The sequence below is a fragment of the Tetrao urogallus genome, assembly GCF_951394365.1.
Source record: "Tetrao urogallus genome assembly, chromosome: 14".
Lineage (NCBI taxonomy): Eukaryota > Metazoa > Chordata > Aves > Galliformes > Phasianidae > Tetrao > Tetrao urogallus.
Genome location: NC_136827.1, coordinates 2,928,563 through 2,943,998, shown reverse-complemented (window position 1 = coordinate 2,943,998; position 15,436 = coordinate 2,928,563). Strand labels below are relative to the sequence as shown.

The following is a 15,436-nucleotide window of genomic DNA, read 5'->3' as shown; positions in this document are numbered from 1 at the left end:
AGTTAACAGGAGCAGCTGAAGGGTTGAGCTGCTCAGTCTGGAGGAGTCTGAGGGCAGACCTCATGGAGCTACCTGATGGAGGTTGCACAGTGGAGGAGTTTGTCTCTTCCCCATGTCCTATCACCTGGGTAAAACAACCTTGAGTTGCACCAGGGAAGGTCCAGATTGGGCATGGGGAAGAATTTATTGCAGAAAGAGACATCAGACGTTGAAACAGGCTGCCCAGGGGGGTGTTGGAGTCCCCATCCCAGGTGTGGCAGAGATGTGAGCGTGGTGCTGGGCAACGTGGTGAAGTGGTGGGACTTGATACGTCAGGTTGATGGCTGGACTTGTTGACCTTAAAGGTCTTTTCCAACCTTGATGTGCCTGTGATTCGTTGATATGTTTGAATTTGTTATTATTAATGGTATTTTTCTGATTTCTTCTTTTTATTGGGTGTCATGATGACTGCAGTCCCCTGTGAGTATTGCGACCTGTACTCTGCCACTGGTTGAAGTGGTGGTATGAGCCTGCCCCTGCTTTCAGGACCTTCATTATGAACTTGTACCTGTGAAGCTCACCTAATGTTGTAGCCTAACGTTAGCACTCCTGTGGATTTTTCACGTTCATTCATAACTGATGTAAAATGAGATGATAATAGTGATCTGATATGTCGTTATTAAGAGGCTTACATTATGTGGCAGCATCACAGCACGACTGCATAACGTTGGCAAATCCCACAGCTGGAAGGACTGGGGAATAATTGTGTAAAGGATTCACCTGGTTGTTTCCTACTGCGAGTTAATGATCCTGCTCCTTGCTCGGGGTCTCCAGAGGGACCTCCAGCCACGAGCCTGCTCTCCTTGCTGCACGGGGATGGCCGGGCATCTCGTGATGCAGAGAGCTTGAGATGAGATCACTTCCACATGCAATTCACATCCTTTTATGACCCCCCTTTCAACAGTGTTTTTCTCCTTTTGAATACGTAGCGCAGCCTTTGTTGCTGAAGAGTATTTTATTATTATACGTCCAAAATGCTTTATCATTAATTTTTTATAGCGCTTAAAAGTCTGAGGGCGTTTCAGTGCTGCGGCTGGGGGTTGTTTGCTCTTCTATTTTTACATCCTAAGAGTGTGTTTCGGTTTGAAAATGATCTTGAAGAATGTGTTTAAAATATCACATTTATTTTAGCTTACGATTTGTCACATTACCGGGCGAGGAGTAGCTTTTATTACAAGCACTGTATTCATGCTGACTTGAAATGACCCTGTCACATGTGAAAACAAATCAGATTGTTGCTGTTAATGAGCTTTTCAATTTACTATTCAGTGGATCAGATAAGTGGATTTAAGAGGTAATGATCCTGCTTAGCACTCGGGCTTGGCTGTCAGATCCTGGCGGTGGAGGGAAATCCCCAGGGACAAAAGCGTTGACACACTTCTTGATGGGATAATGGGAATCAAAGCTAATGGATGATAAAAGGAGTAGTAAGAGTTACAAGGATAATTGTGGATTAAAGCACTGCTCTTTGTCAGCGCGGGCTGCTGGTTTGCTATTTATGTGTTAAACCGTGGTGTGGCACCGCCAGATGACGGCGGGGCAGAGGCGGCGCAGCGCTGCCCGTCCCCCTGCGCCCACCCTGCCTCCGTTCTTGGACCGATTTCCTCTCCAGCTAACAAGCACTCTTAGGTTTAGCTCACACTTACAACGCATACTTAGGTTTAGCTCAAACTGAGAGTGCTGGAGCGTTTCAACAGCGCACTATGTTGAGAGAGATGCTTTTATGCATCAGAATATAGGATTTTTATCATTGCACGTGTTATTATTGCAGCTATGTTTTGCTATAAACTACAGCTTCACTTTTACGACGTGAATATGATATTTTGTAGAGCTTGAAAGTCAGCATATTCCCTGTTTTCTTATATTCCTTGTTTTCTTTTGTGCTTCAATTCGTCACAACGAATTACATTCATACCATTATGAAAGGTGATATTTTAACTTACAAGATAAGTAAATTATCCTTGATCTTGCTCACTTTCTGGCTACAGCAGCAGATTTATTTGCTCGCGCTTTTATTATGCTCTGATTTAAGCTGAAGTTTTTGGTGCACAAATTTTTTATTAACTTCCCTAGCGGTAGAATAGTGCTGCTTTGGTTCTTAATAAAAGTCGTGGGTTTGCTTCGCGAGCGGAAAGGAACACAGGATGAGGAAATTGAAATACGGGAACAGGAGTTGGCCAAGTTAGAGTGGAATACATAATGTCAGCAAACAGAACTGACAGCTAGATGGCACCAGGCTTTCACTGCTGGGTAACCTGCCACTGCATCTGCTGGGGTTGGTGCATTTCAGACCTTGGTGATCCTTGACTTGATCACGTAATATGGAAGAATTACGTGTAACCAATCATGCTTGGTTTAGTTTCGCTAAAGATTAAAATGCCTGAAATGAAATGCTTAGCTGTAAGCAAATAGCAGAGCTACTTGTGCTCAGGCTAAAGCGAGTTACAGGACGCTGTGAGGCAGTTATGGAGTACCTCTCCCTTCTTTAACAAGTTGATCCAGATAAATGTTTTTATCCAAACTAGATTTTTGGCTACAAAACTACTAGAAATTTTTACGAAGACTACACAGTAACTAAAAAATGCAGTTGGTTTGCCCTTTCTATTTGTTAAAGCATTGTAACAGCAGTAAGATAACTTGACCTAGTAGGTGGGGTGCTGGGAAAGCTTGGCTGGTAACGTGACTTGGATCTGATGGAAAGGGAAAGATTATACAACTGAAGTTATTTGGCTGCCAAAGGAAGAGAGCACAAAGCTGGATGCCCAAACAGTACCTGAGTTCCTGATTTTGTGACTGATAGTGCAACTATGAAGATAGAAGATGAAGGCCAATGCTGAACTGCAGCCCAGTGACCCAAAAGGCAATATTTCTCCATCTCTTTGCAGCTCTTGTAGTGAAACCCTCTTTTGAAAGAGACTGATTTGTTCTGTGAACCATGAAGTGAGTTTAATTTGGAAAATTTACATCTCCTTTGTGGGAAGAGATGAATACAAGGGCAAGTAAAAGCCTTTCAGCTCCACATTCACAAAGCATCATTATGGAGTGTGCACTTCATCTCACAGAAGTGCTTTACTTAGGTTGGATTGGCAGCATTTGTGCCTGTACTTTTCTCCTGAAACGTCAAAATTGGGAAAGAGTGTAGAATAAAAATTTACAAACAAACATCTATAACATGTGACATCTATAACATCTATACCATGTTTCTGTGTAAATGTAGGTGTATTCCCGCATGTCAGAAGTCTGAGGAATAACAGATGACAGCCATGTTCTGGAAACATTTATGACAAAAATGTGAGTTTGTGCTTGGGTTCTATTCTGTATGTATTTTGTTTTGTCTGACGTAAAATCCATGTTTTATTCTACTCCATTAAGTCTGCCCTTTGCTAGAAAAATGTCTTCTGTAAATTATAAGTATTTAAAGGATAATATTAAAAACACCCATAACCTACTGTCTGAAAGTGCTTCAAGTCTCTACATAAACACTTTCATATAAATATGCCCTCCTGAATGCCTACATCAGGCATTCTAGAAATGGCTTAACGTGAGAAAGCTGAGATTTCGTAGACTCTTGTTCAGTGACAGTTCTAGCATAAGCATATCCCACCCTTCCCCTCTTCCATGCTTGCACCCTCAGATGCTGATAGAATTACTTGTAAAGCTTCAAATAACTCAGAATAGATTGTTCACCAAGTTAAACAAATCTTTCTTTGTGCTGGGGAGGCTCCTGTACTTTGCTTTTTGTTAATATCTGGCAAAATGTACTCTCAGAAGTATGAATCCTCAGAGAACAATTTTAAGGACTCATACTGAAGGAAACAAGGAGTATCATTGTCAGCCATTCTCATCTCTGGCATTTGGCAGATTAAGATGATGTGTTATTTGTGCTGACAAGTGCTGCAGTGCCTTTTCTTAGAAGTAATCCTAGAAAATTACTCTCTGTCTCATGCACCTACTGCTGTCCCCTTCCGTGGATCCTAGCAAAACCACCAGGATTTTTGTCTTTCCTTCCTGAGGTCCTTACTGATAGTTCCTCTTGACTCAAAGAGAGTTTAATTAAATCATTTTTTCTCTTGAAACAAAACAAAATGGTCTCTCCAAACAGGGGTGAATATCCACTAAAAATCTGAGACTTTAGGAGACAGTGAGTTCTGTGCGTGCCTGGAAAAATGAAGAAGTACCTCAGCTCTGTTCTGTAGTGAGGAACATGTTGCATCCTGGTATTAACTTAGTGTCTTCTAAAGCTGGTCTGTATGGCTGTTAAAAACTTTCAGTAGACTTGGATATATTGAGGAAGGGTCTCTGTTGCTGTTCCCAGGCTAACCATGACCTGTTTGGACAGCATTGGAAATGACTTGTCTTTTGCTACCGCAGCCATCAACCTTCAGAACCAGTCACAGCTGGGACAGGATCATTTTTCTAATGTGGCTTTTCCACAGGAAACAAAGCATAAATGTTTTCCTTGCTCTAAATCAGAGCTGAGTTTTGCATCCTGCCATGTGGTAACAACAGTACCCATCAGACCTTGGTGTTTATCCAGTGATGAATGGAGAAATATTGATACTTTCTGTGTACACTTTTCGTGTCATGGAATTACACAGCCAGGCTTCTTTTTGTTGTTTCAAGGTAAGGTGAAACTTAAACACATGAGGGAAAAGGGGGAAGGAGGGCTCTCCTATGGAGATGAGATGCACCGGTTTGCTTCTTTTTTCTTCTTGGTGCCATTGCAAGGAACTCTGTGTTAGATTTGCTAACTGAGGAAATAACAGAATATCATTTAACAAGTCTGATAAACAACGCATGTGTGTAGCTTCGATGTGGCTGCTTTTACAGAAGCATTGTAAATCCAGAAAATAAGATAGTTAGGGTTTTAATGTTACGTGGAAGATTTTAAAAGAAAACAAGATAAACAAAAGGCAAAAACCAGTGCTTATAGATTTCAGATTACACACTCAGTGTTATTTTCTCTTACTCTGTGGCTTACTGTATTTTTCACAAAGCATGCAGTTAAGGAATTGTTCATTGACTAGTGTGAAGGTCTTTTTCATTTACAGAGTGGATGCTCCAGCTTGAATTGGATGGTTCAGTCAGTATCTTCAAGAGCTGGTTGTGAAGCTGTTGTCCAAACAAACTCATGTTTGTGCTAATTAAAATAAATTAGCTTCTCCCCAGTGGTAGCACGTTGATGGGAAAATCTGGGTGTGAAACCAAAACATACCGTACATAACCACACGAGTAGGGTCTCATGGGCCAATCTAGTATGGCATTTTAGATGATTTGTTAGTACATTCAAAGAGCAGTGGGCAGGATACACAAATGTGAGACCATTCACCTCTTTCTCTTAAAATATGCTCTTAATAAAACATTCTCTTGAAACCTCATCAAGTCAGTAAGAGAAAACAGCTAAAGGTGCTATTTCTTGTAGCAGCTAGTACCTGCAGAAACCAGTGCTCAATTTATGGTTTAAAGGTTGCATTTTGCTAGCTTTAACAATCATTGTAAAAGGTTGTGTGTGGCAGGAGAAAGGCCAACTGGAAAAATACTGCCATCAGAACGATTTTTTATAATGCTCAGGGCATCTTACTCCTCCTCAAGCACGTTCAGCAAAGCTCGGTTTTGTAGCAACTGTAGAGCAGGTTGAAGGAGGGTTAAGTTGGGAGGAGTTGGGTGAAGGTGAAGATGGGCAAGGGGGAGCAGTGGGCTTTTGAGGGTATTAGTAGGACTACGGGGGCAATGAGATCTGGAGGGCATCATGACTAAAGCTCCCAGACTGTGTCCTTAAGCTTTCTCCTGCTTACTCCGTTGCCTGAGCATACTTGTTTTCTCAGCCACAGGCTGTTCTTCATCTGTATTGATTTCTCTATCCTTGCTACTCCCACTTCCTCCCAAAAAAGGCACGTCTCGTTTTCTTGTGCCTCTTGGGCTGCTGGAAGTGGATCAAGGCTGGTACTCTTGAGGCAAAGGGTGACACACTGTACACAGAAGTGACAGCAGTCGTTTCCTTCACAATTAATTGTGACTGCTTTTGAGCAGTAACTCTTTGCCTGCCTTGATCCTTCCTTGTGTAGGTAAGAGGCGGGGAAGTATTTAGACTGTGAGAGTTTTAGTTCCATCTTCCCCTTGTGGCAAGCACCCTTCCTTTTCATCACTAATTCTTTGGTAGACTCTCACTGTTCCTTTCAATTACACCAAACACATGTGGAAGTAACTCAAAACGAATGTTCACACTGATGTTTGATATGTTGGGCGTAATTAAATAACCAAAACATGAATTCCTTCAGAATGCATATCCCAGCACTGCTGTTGGATGGTATCATTTCCTTTAAAGTAACTGCTGTAATAATTTTGCTGTGGAGGATGCACGTATGCATACATGTGAATAGATTCTTCTGTGTCGTGGTGTTTAAATACTGGTTAGGTACAAAAGGTCTCAATTTACATTTTCCTGAATGTTCCATGAATCACAGCAAACTAAATCTTGGCACTCATATTCACAGCAGTATGTGCATTTTTTTTTAAATATTCGCCTTTGTCCAGCTCTAATGAAAAGAATATATCCAATCACTGCCACTGAGCCACAGAGAGCTTTTATTGTTACTTACAAAAAGTATAAAAGTATATCTGTATTATCCTTGAGACTAAGATTATTTCTGAATGTGCACGGTTCAGGCTTACCATTTCATTCCATCTTTCCATAAGCTTGTGTTTTCACTCTCTGTGCTCTAATTGTTTTAAAAAATAGACCCCAAACTTGCTGATTTACAGCAGTTATCTCATCTGGCTGGGTTGCAATGTGTCTTTTGCAACTCAGTCAACCTGCTGTGTATGTGAGGTGCAGTGATTTATGCACGTGCACTAGCTGTGGTGTTCTGCCATTCCTCAGATGTATTGTGGTAACATGCCTGACCATTACATTTCAGCAAAGGGGTTCAAGGCTTCCTGGAAAGAGGATGAATGAATTCTTTGGGCATTTGCAAATGGTCTGTAAGCAATATTTGGGCACCTTGGCATACAGTGATAAATGGAAAAGGTACCCACTATCCATATGACCAAATGAATTTCCCTGCTTTGTGCACTATGTAATCACTCTTCAGTGCTTCCTATTCTGCGCTGACTTTATGCTTTCCCACTTTCCATTCAAACTTAATTTTTTATTAAGTTACTTTGCGTATTTTTCAGTTCTTTTTTTCTAAGTTGGACATTCCACTTCTTTGATCTAACGGAATCATTTCCAACCCACAGCTGCCTTAAGAACTACTACATCTTTTATGAAGGACTGTCCTTCGGTGTGCACCGTGATTGCTTTTAGTGTGTGTGATACAGACCATGTGTCTGAAGAGATGTTTCTCCAAATCATGCAGTTGAGGGTGGGATAGGAAATTAAGGGCTGTACAATGAGTTGGGGAAAAAAAAAAAGTCACAAAATGCATATCCAGAAATGGCTATGTTTGTCATAATGACTGGGAAAATGCAAAGAACCCCTTTCCCAGAGAGCTGTAAATTAGAATATATTGTCTGTATTCACTTTCCCTTTCTACATTGCAGGTAACAAATATTAAGTCTTTTAAAAATTACGTTTTTGAGACATAAGGGCGGAGGTTATTGGTGTGCTGATGAAACTGCATTAGTAACCAGCTGTGGTCACAGGGAAAGTCTCAGAGAAAACTGTGGGGTTCTGAGGGGTGGAGGCTGGCAGGCTTTTCCTCCTTTGGTGTAGCTTATAGAAGCCAGGCTTCTGTTCTTGCCCCCATAGGAAGGACAACCTAGGAAAGGAAGGAAATAGCTGAAAATATTCTGGGTTCCTAATGGTGTTCCATTTTAAGTCTTTTTAAATTCTCATAGTTTTACAGCTTGGCTCACTGTCACTCTTCCACTTTCATAAGTGTGATTCAGTATTTTGATACCAGGATCTTGTTACCAAAATTGGAAATAGTCCACCATTTTTTAATTTCCAGTTCTCTTGTAGTTGCCTTTCAGATGTGTTCAGTGCCCATTACCATAGCCATTTTTGTTACTTTGGCATTTTTGTTTGAGCTTTTGTTGTAGCTCTTCTTCTCTGAGGCTCATCTGAAATGTTACAGTTGGTTGCTCTGACTCAGTTTTGTTCATTTATGTGTGAGATTAATTAGCTGCTTGAGAGGGATAGAGATGAGGGCCCCAGCACTTGTGTTTAACCGCTGGCTCGCACAGATTTCTCTGAGAGCTGTAAATTTTTCTCCTCCTTCATTCCTTGGCATCTCTTCCTTACGTGGTAGTATTCAGCTTTTTGTATTTAGGGATTCCTGTATGGATCTTAACAGATATTCCTTATAGTGTTTCATAGCTGTTTCTTAACTATTAGATTCTATATGCTTTTCATATTGCCTGATATTGATAAGGCAAGCACAGAAAAGGGAAGTGCTGAGATGATAATCAAAATTTTTCAGCTACTGTTCACTCACGAGTGCTTCTTTTAATTTATATTATTACTCCATCCTTCAGCATCCAAATATAACCATGAGTGTACAACCATGAGAAGGTATTCTTTAAAAGAGTGCCCTGAAACACTGGGGAGACTTCTTCATATAGTTTTAATTTTCTCTTCCGCTCTTCCTGTGATGACATGGTTTTCTTGAAATGTCTTATGTTTGGCTGCTGAAAGACAAAGATTCTGCTCTTTTGCAAAACAGCCATTTTATTATTTTGGTATTGATGTCAAATCTGGATAGTCCAAATTCATTTTTATTGCACTGCATGGTATATGCTTGTTAAGAATTTAGTGCAGCTATAAACATCTCCAGGACTCCATAGAAGGGATAAAGTGTGAATTATGAACTTGCTAGAATGGGCTTTTTCTTCAAGGTAACCTGAGCCTTTGTAGTTCTTCATAGGGATTGTATTAAGTAAATCGATGTTTGTTTGTAAATATTAATTGAGGAATACTGCTTTGGTAATTGCACTGTTATTTGCCTTTTACTGAGTTTCTGAGTTTATAACTTCCTGAAAAAGAGATTTAGCCTGTAAACATGTAAAAGATGGCAAAAATCAATGCTGATTTTAAAGCACTCAACCTCTCTTATTCAGGTTCTTCATTCCCAGTTTTACATCCAGCTGCTGCCTCGTCATCTGTGTGGCTGGTGCTGATTGCACCTCTTTTATCATCAGCCTTCATCTCTAGATGTGACAGGTTCAAGTCACAGTCATTGTGCGTATTCTGAAGACAAGGAAACTGGGGGATACAAACGTGAATTAACTGACTTTGCATCACCTGCCTGTTGAGATACGCCTTAGGAACTTGTTTCCTTGGTCAGGAATAGGTGTCACGGCTTGTGAGCCAAGGAATGCTGCCTTGTACCCCTATGGGCTACGCATCAGGAGGCTGTGATGGCCGTCCTTGTCCCTTCTTGTCAGTCCGGGATCAGCACACTCCACTGTCAGTCTCTTAGACATCATCTCTCCGTCAGAAGGAAGGGAGGTTTTCAACTTTCTTCTGGCTTTTTGATAAATTAAAGGAAGCGCTGGATGTCCCACAGGAAGAGGGCACAGGAGTTGCCTTTAAAGAGGGGAGCAAGGAGCAAGCTAGCTGTTGTAGGCTAGGCAGCTGGGCAGGGATTCCCAAAGAAGTACTGGAAAATGTACTGCTAGTCAGTGTGAAATTGTCATCTGTGCATTTGGGGTTCATCTTTCTTGGGGCCTGATAGCTGGGTTTTACAACAGAAACACTGTATCAGACCTTGGACCAGTTAGATCCTCGGCAGGGCCCGCATGGCAGCTCCTCACTTGCTGGTGTAACCACTCCTCACCTGAGAAAAATGGCATTCCTTCTCTTCACGGGCCAATGTCTCAGAGGGATTCGGTTGGGAGAACTGCAGCATCCACCGTGCATCTAGAGTGTTAGTTAAAAAAGGAGAGCAGGGTTAGTACACGAACCGTAAGGCAGAATTCCACCGCAGCGGGGTGCGCTGGTGCCTCAGTGCATCTGGCCCTCTGGTTTTTCTCCATGCTCCGTTTCTCAGATGTCGAGGGGAAATCAGAGCAATTTGTTTTTAGGTCGTGGAGAACTAGGCAGAGGAATACTGCAGAAGTCAAGTGTCTGGATTTTGTGTTGAAAAGTGAGAGAAATGCAGGTAAGGGAAGCTTCACTTCGTTTTTTTCATTACGCCACATGACAGAGGCATATGATAGGTTTATTTTTTAATAGGAGTATTTTAAATATGGGTATTACAAAAATAGTAGAACACCTTATTCAGAAAAACGAACGAACGAAAAACACTTGGCATGCTTTTATAGCATTTTCTGTCTCCTAAATGGACAATTGTAAGACACACAACAGGAATATATTTGTAATACAGTGCTGTGCTAGTCTGAGCTTTTGCATGGCAATTTTCAGAAGGAGGAAATCATGTTATAAAATCACTTTTTTTTCGATTTGTTCTAGTGTTACAAACCTTAAACGCTGAGGAAGATGTGAGCCTGTGATTTCAAGAACTCTCCAGTTTCTAAACGACCTTTCTGTTGAATATCCTTTTTTGGTGTATGACTTTATTTGCATATAATAAGGTAAAAAATTAAGGAGATTGTTGTTTCATATGCCTCATTTTAAAACAATCCAGGATATTAATGTTTTTTTGCTTTGGTTTATCTTTTCAGATGTAGAGTTACTGTTTTTTGTAAGGCATGCTTATTTTCACCTACTTACCAACAAAACAACAAAAAAAATACAACTAGTTGCTTATGGCCATCTATCCCATTCCTCATCCTAATGTTAATGCCATTGATGAGTTCAGCTGTATGGAGAGCAGGGTTGATTCTGTAAGCAGTTGGGAACAGGACTGGTTCTGCTTTGAGGATGTGTGAACGAAGGTAAGAAGCACAGTGCTCTTCTTATCTTTGCCTGATTCAAAGTTCCTCACTGTGTCCGTGTCATTCTACTGGAAAAATCATAACAGTGGTGTGGGATTTTTTGGTCTGGGTTCTGATGTGTTTGTGAAAGTTTTCCCCATTGATTACTGTTAACTATCTATTAGCTGTTAGCCACTGTTGGCTACCTCTTGCAAACCCTTTCTGTCTTGTTCTAATATTCCCTTGTGTACTGTAAGTTGGAGAAGAATTATTATTCTTTGAATTTTCGGTGGATTGAGAAGAAGATTAAAAATAAAAGATGATTATTTTTGCTGTGACAAAATATTTAAAGGTATGCAGCAGGGAATAAACGATCAGAGCTCATAAAAGCATTCCACTGGGAAATCCTCTGCTATTTTAAAATAAAAACAGCTTTTTAGTAATTTTCTAGAGAAGATTGGTAGGCAAGCAAAGGGGAAGGCAAGTAGAATATGACAACCAAAATAATTTTATTTCTCTACAGAACTCTAATCGTATAAGAAGAATTCTAATATGTTTTTGTCGGTAGAAGGATGACATTCCATAAGTTAATTTTGCTTAGAGAAAAATCACGCGATGTTTACTTTCCTGTTTCTTTGACATACCATTGAACAGCCAGCTGAGGATGTTGTGGCTGTGCATGCCTCTGTGTTCTCGGAATTAGGACTGGGAAGGACTTGAAAGTGAAATGTTACTAAAAAATGTCACAAAAACAGAAGAGGAGACATTTATTTAATTAACAAGATTTATGAAGAGACTGATGAGCTCTCTCCTCTTTTATAGGATACGCTTATTGCTTCAGTAGGGTTCAAAACATAAAAGTAACCAAAAATTTTAACATGGTGCATCTAACTTAAGAGTGTCTGCGGATTTGTGCCTATATGTATACTTGCTGAAATAATCAGCCTCGTATTTCTCTTAAAGCCAATAAGCATTTAATGTTTCATACTGGGTTATGGAGGCTTTTGGAGGCATTTATTCACATGCAAGCTCTCAAGGATGGGGGGTCAGTGATGAAAATGATACTTTTTCCAAGGCTGAAATGTCGGGATAGTTTTAGTTTTCAAATTACTCAAATTATATTTGCAGTAAATGAGTTTCTGCTCATGAAATAGACATAATAATGTCAGGACCTGGAAAGGATGAAAAAGTAGATATTTAATAACCCAAGCTCTCCTGAAGAATAAAATTGTGATGAAATTGTATTTTTCTTGGCAGAAACTTCCTAACTCTTGCAAGACCATTTTCAGATGCTCGGTCCCCAGTGCATCGTCACCATGTAAAGCAGCGCTGCCTCCATAAATACGCATCTTAAGCCTCATTGGAAACGTTTAAGGACGAGGAAAATAGAAATTAACCAAAATGCAAATGCCAAAAGCAGATACAATTATTTTTCAGTGGAAATACTTGTAGCAGGAGTTCCGAGAGCAGCAGCTATTCTGCTTAGCTGGGTGGGGTTGTACAAAGACAGCTTTAATGCCGGTTCGCTTCAGCGTGATGTTGTATTAGTTAAGTTTAAAATTGTGTTCCCTGGCAAACCATAAAAGATTTCGAAAGTATTAGACACCCACTTTTGTGCTGGAATTTAATATGCAACTTTTTATTGGAAAATAATCGTCCTTGTCTGGCAAAATCCACCATGCAATATTTCTGTTAGTAGGCATAATGCAATAAAGACAGGGAGGGCTATTTATCACTACAAATTTTGAGGATTTCAGGATTCTTTTTATTATTTTAATATATTTCTTTGGTATTAAATCAGAAAAATGATAAATTACACCTGTCGACGCTGTTTTTCTTTTTTCCCAGAAAATGATGTACAACCCAATTTCACTGGTCATTTTGGCTTTTAAAGATATGTATTTTTTTCCTATAAAAAACTCTACCAATAGTTTTTTTTTTTTAATAATAATACTGAAGTACTTTTTATTTCGAACATATGAAGTAGTTTATAACTACTTTCTGGCATTGCAAACTTTGGCCTTTTCACATTACATTAGTTTTTTTAAACGGCACTGGGTACGTATTGCTGTGAAAGAAGCAGGATATTGTTCAGATGCTGGATCCAGTGGATCAATTTTCGGTATTTGGTATAGATTAAACTGTGGCTAGCCTGAAAGGTTAAAATAATAATTTATTTAATTTCAATACTTGTCCTGTAAGTCAATCAGCTTCTTGACAGCCTTTGCAATTGGGTTATTTAGCGTTGGGTTTTTCTTGGTGTTTTTAACTGCCCTTTTTTCCTTCTTTTTTCTTTTTGTTTTTGAATGATTGTCTGTGATTAAAAGCACAACGTTATTCCTGTAACTGTTGTACAATAGGAAAATTTAACAACTAAGGAAAAACATAAAGCATTATTAACAGCAAAGGCAACAAATGATTTGAGCTGGTGTCACGGTTTGCATTACTTTCACAATTATTACAGGTTTGCATATTTTGAAATATATTAGCCCAATTTGATTTCAAAGCTCAGTTATTTGAATTATAAATCATTATGTCCCTCCTAGCTGATCAGTCCTGAAATATCTTTGAATTAATTTACATAATGGAATGTTAGTCATTCCTTTATGTCTTGGAAGCCATAGTGCTCCCTCATGCACGTTTAGTTCTTTCTAATAATTAACTTTTCCCCTGTACGTTTCTGTATCAAAATACTCACAGTTTCATTTTTGCTTTGCACAGGGGCACAGGTTAAAATATTTCTGAGAGACTCTCAGTTCTTTATCCATGTCTTTGTTAGCCTTGCAGTGCTATGGAAGGTGCTCTCTCTTAACAGGGAAAAAATGAAGTAAACTGTAGCTCTGCAATATAAAAACATGAAAGTGCTGTAGATTGACAAAGAATCATCTTAAAACTAGATTAGGGGATTTTCTAATAGCAGCTATGAAACCTATTGGTACACTTTTATCCATTTAAAAAGAATTTAATCCATTTAAAATGAAAAGGGAAATTGTTTATTCCTGTAAAAGTAATCCAACGCTACAACCAATTATGTGCAAGAATGGAGAGGAAAACGGAGCAGCAGTAAGAGTTATGGCTGTTTGGCATACATGAGTATGTGCTCTCCTGTAAAGTTATACAGTTGCATACTATTATTTCCTAAATAATCAATGCCAAGGATGAATAGTATTCAGTGAATGACTCCCATTTTTATAGTGCTTGTGAAGCGTGCAAACCCATAAGTCCTTTTATTTCATGCTTTTGATGCATATCTCTGCTTCTTGCAGTTTTTTTAATGATATTTTGGAAAAAGTGCCTTAGTGCCCTTGCATACATCACCATGGAACTGCAACACTGGGATTTAAGTGACTTGCTGAAAGTTATCCAGCGATTTTATTTCAAATGAAGGAGAAGCAGCAGTTAGCAAATGTAGGCCTTCGCTTTGCCCCTCCTCTCACGTGCAGGTGTCCCTGAAGGCAGCTCTACCTGCAGCACAAAGCTGTGCCTGCAGTGCAGTGGTGGCCAACGTTATCTCCTTCCTCCAAGTCCAGATGTTTGAATCATTTGAGATAGGATTTAGTGTGTCGTCATGTGGTTAAAGATGTTTGTATCCATGCTGCTGGCAAAGGATTCAAGCTGTGGAACAAGTCTTGACCCCCTTACCTGTAAGAGCTTCTGCAACTTAAGCTTTGCAAGTTCAGTTTCTGTGTTCATACGAAATAGGCTATCTTTTGTGTTACCTAGTGCATCCCCCTTGGAGCCATTTTTCATACAAGCAAATGCAGATGTGCTGAGGCCAAGATGGGGCTGCTTTTGTCCAGAGCTGGAGAGCTTTACGAGTGCCATGGAGAGACCAGCACCGTGCGGCCATCCTGCCGCAGTGCTGCCCTGCTGTCTCACCAACACGAGACACGAGACTCTCCTAAGAAATTTATATTCAGTTCTAATACATTTGAAAATACTTTGTTTTAGTGTTTAACATGTATGAGTATGTATGAGATACACATTTATCTATGGTAACTGAAGCAAATGAGACAGGCCCGTAAGACTGCCTCTGTGGTTCAGCAGCTGTGAGGTCAGTGCTGCTTAGGGCTGCTGCCAGTCCATTGCTCAGTGCCCTTCTTCAACACAACCAGTTGCAAAGCTGCTTCTATTGTGCTGATAACTTGGGGCTAAGGGAAAAAATTAACGTTTCTTATCAGAATCTTTGTTTAATTATATAAGAGTCATTTCATTCGTCTCTTCTGTGACTAGAATATATGCCACGAAAAGTAATTGCTTTAATTAATAATAGATTATGGTCTTTAATGTTCTGAAGAACATCTCCATGATGTATTTTCAGTTGAAATTCAAGATCTCCTTCATTTAAATTTGTTGTTGTTTCAGTTGGGACTTTTTTCTCGCTAAAAAATCCTGCAGGTTTGTACAACCTGATTACGTAGCAGCGATGTGGCAAGGCTGGTATTTCCTTAACACCTGCTGCCGATAGTTTCCTAAAAAGACCTGTGAAAACAGATGCTGTGAAATTAGTGCTTCAGAATCACACAGTAAGTTCGTACAACATTAAGAAATGTTGAGTCTGTATTAGATTTTGTAGAAC

The 15,436-nt window shown here is 39.7% G+C and overlaps 1 protein-coding gene across 1 annotated transcript in view; it reads left to right on the top strand.

Annotated features, from left to right (window-relative positions):
* The window catches only part of RANBP17 (RAN binding protein 17), a gene marked incomplete at both ends in the record, with an annotated part of 146,294 nt that overhangs the window by 73,428 nt on the left and 57,430 nt on the right, over positions 1-15,436 (top strand). The window contains 5 exon segments of the mRNA XM_079542626.1: positions 3,257-3,280; positions 3,284-3,330; positions 10,454-10,472; positions 10,476-10,549; positions 15,326-15,383. Coding sequence (XP_079398752.1) covers positions 3,257-3,280; positions 3,284-3,330; positions 10,454-10,472; positions 10,476-10,549; positions 15,326-15,383 — 222 coding nt within the window.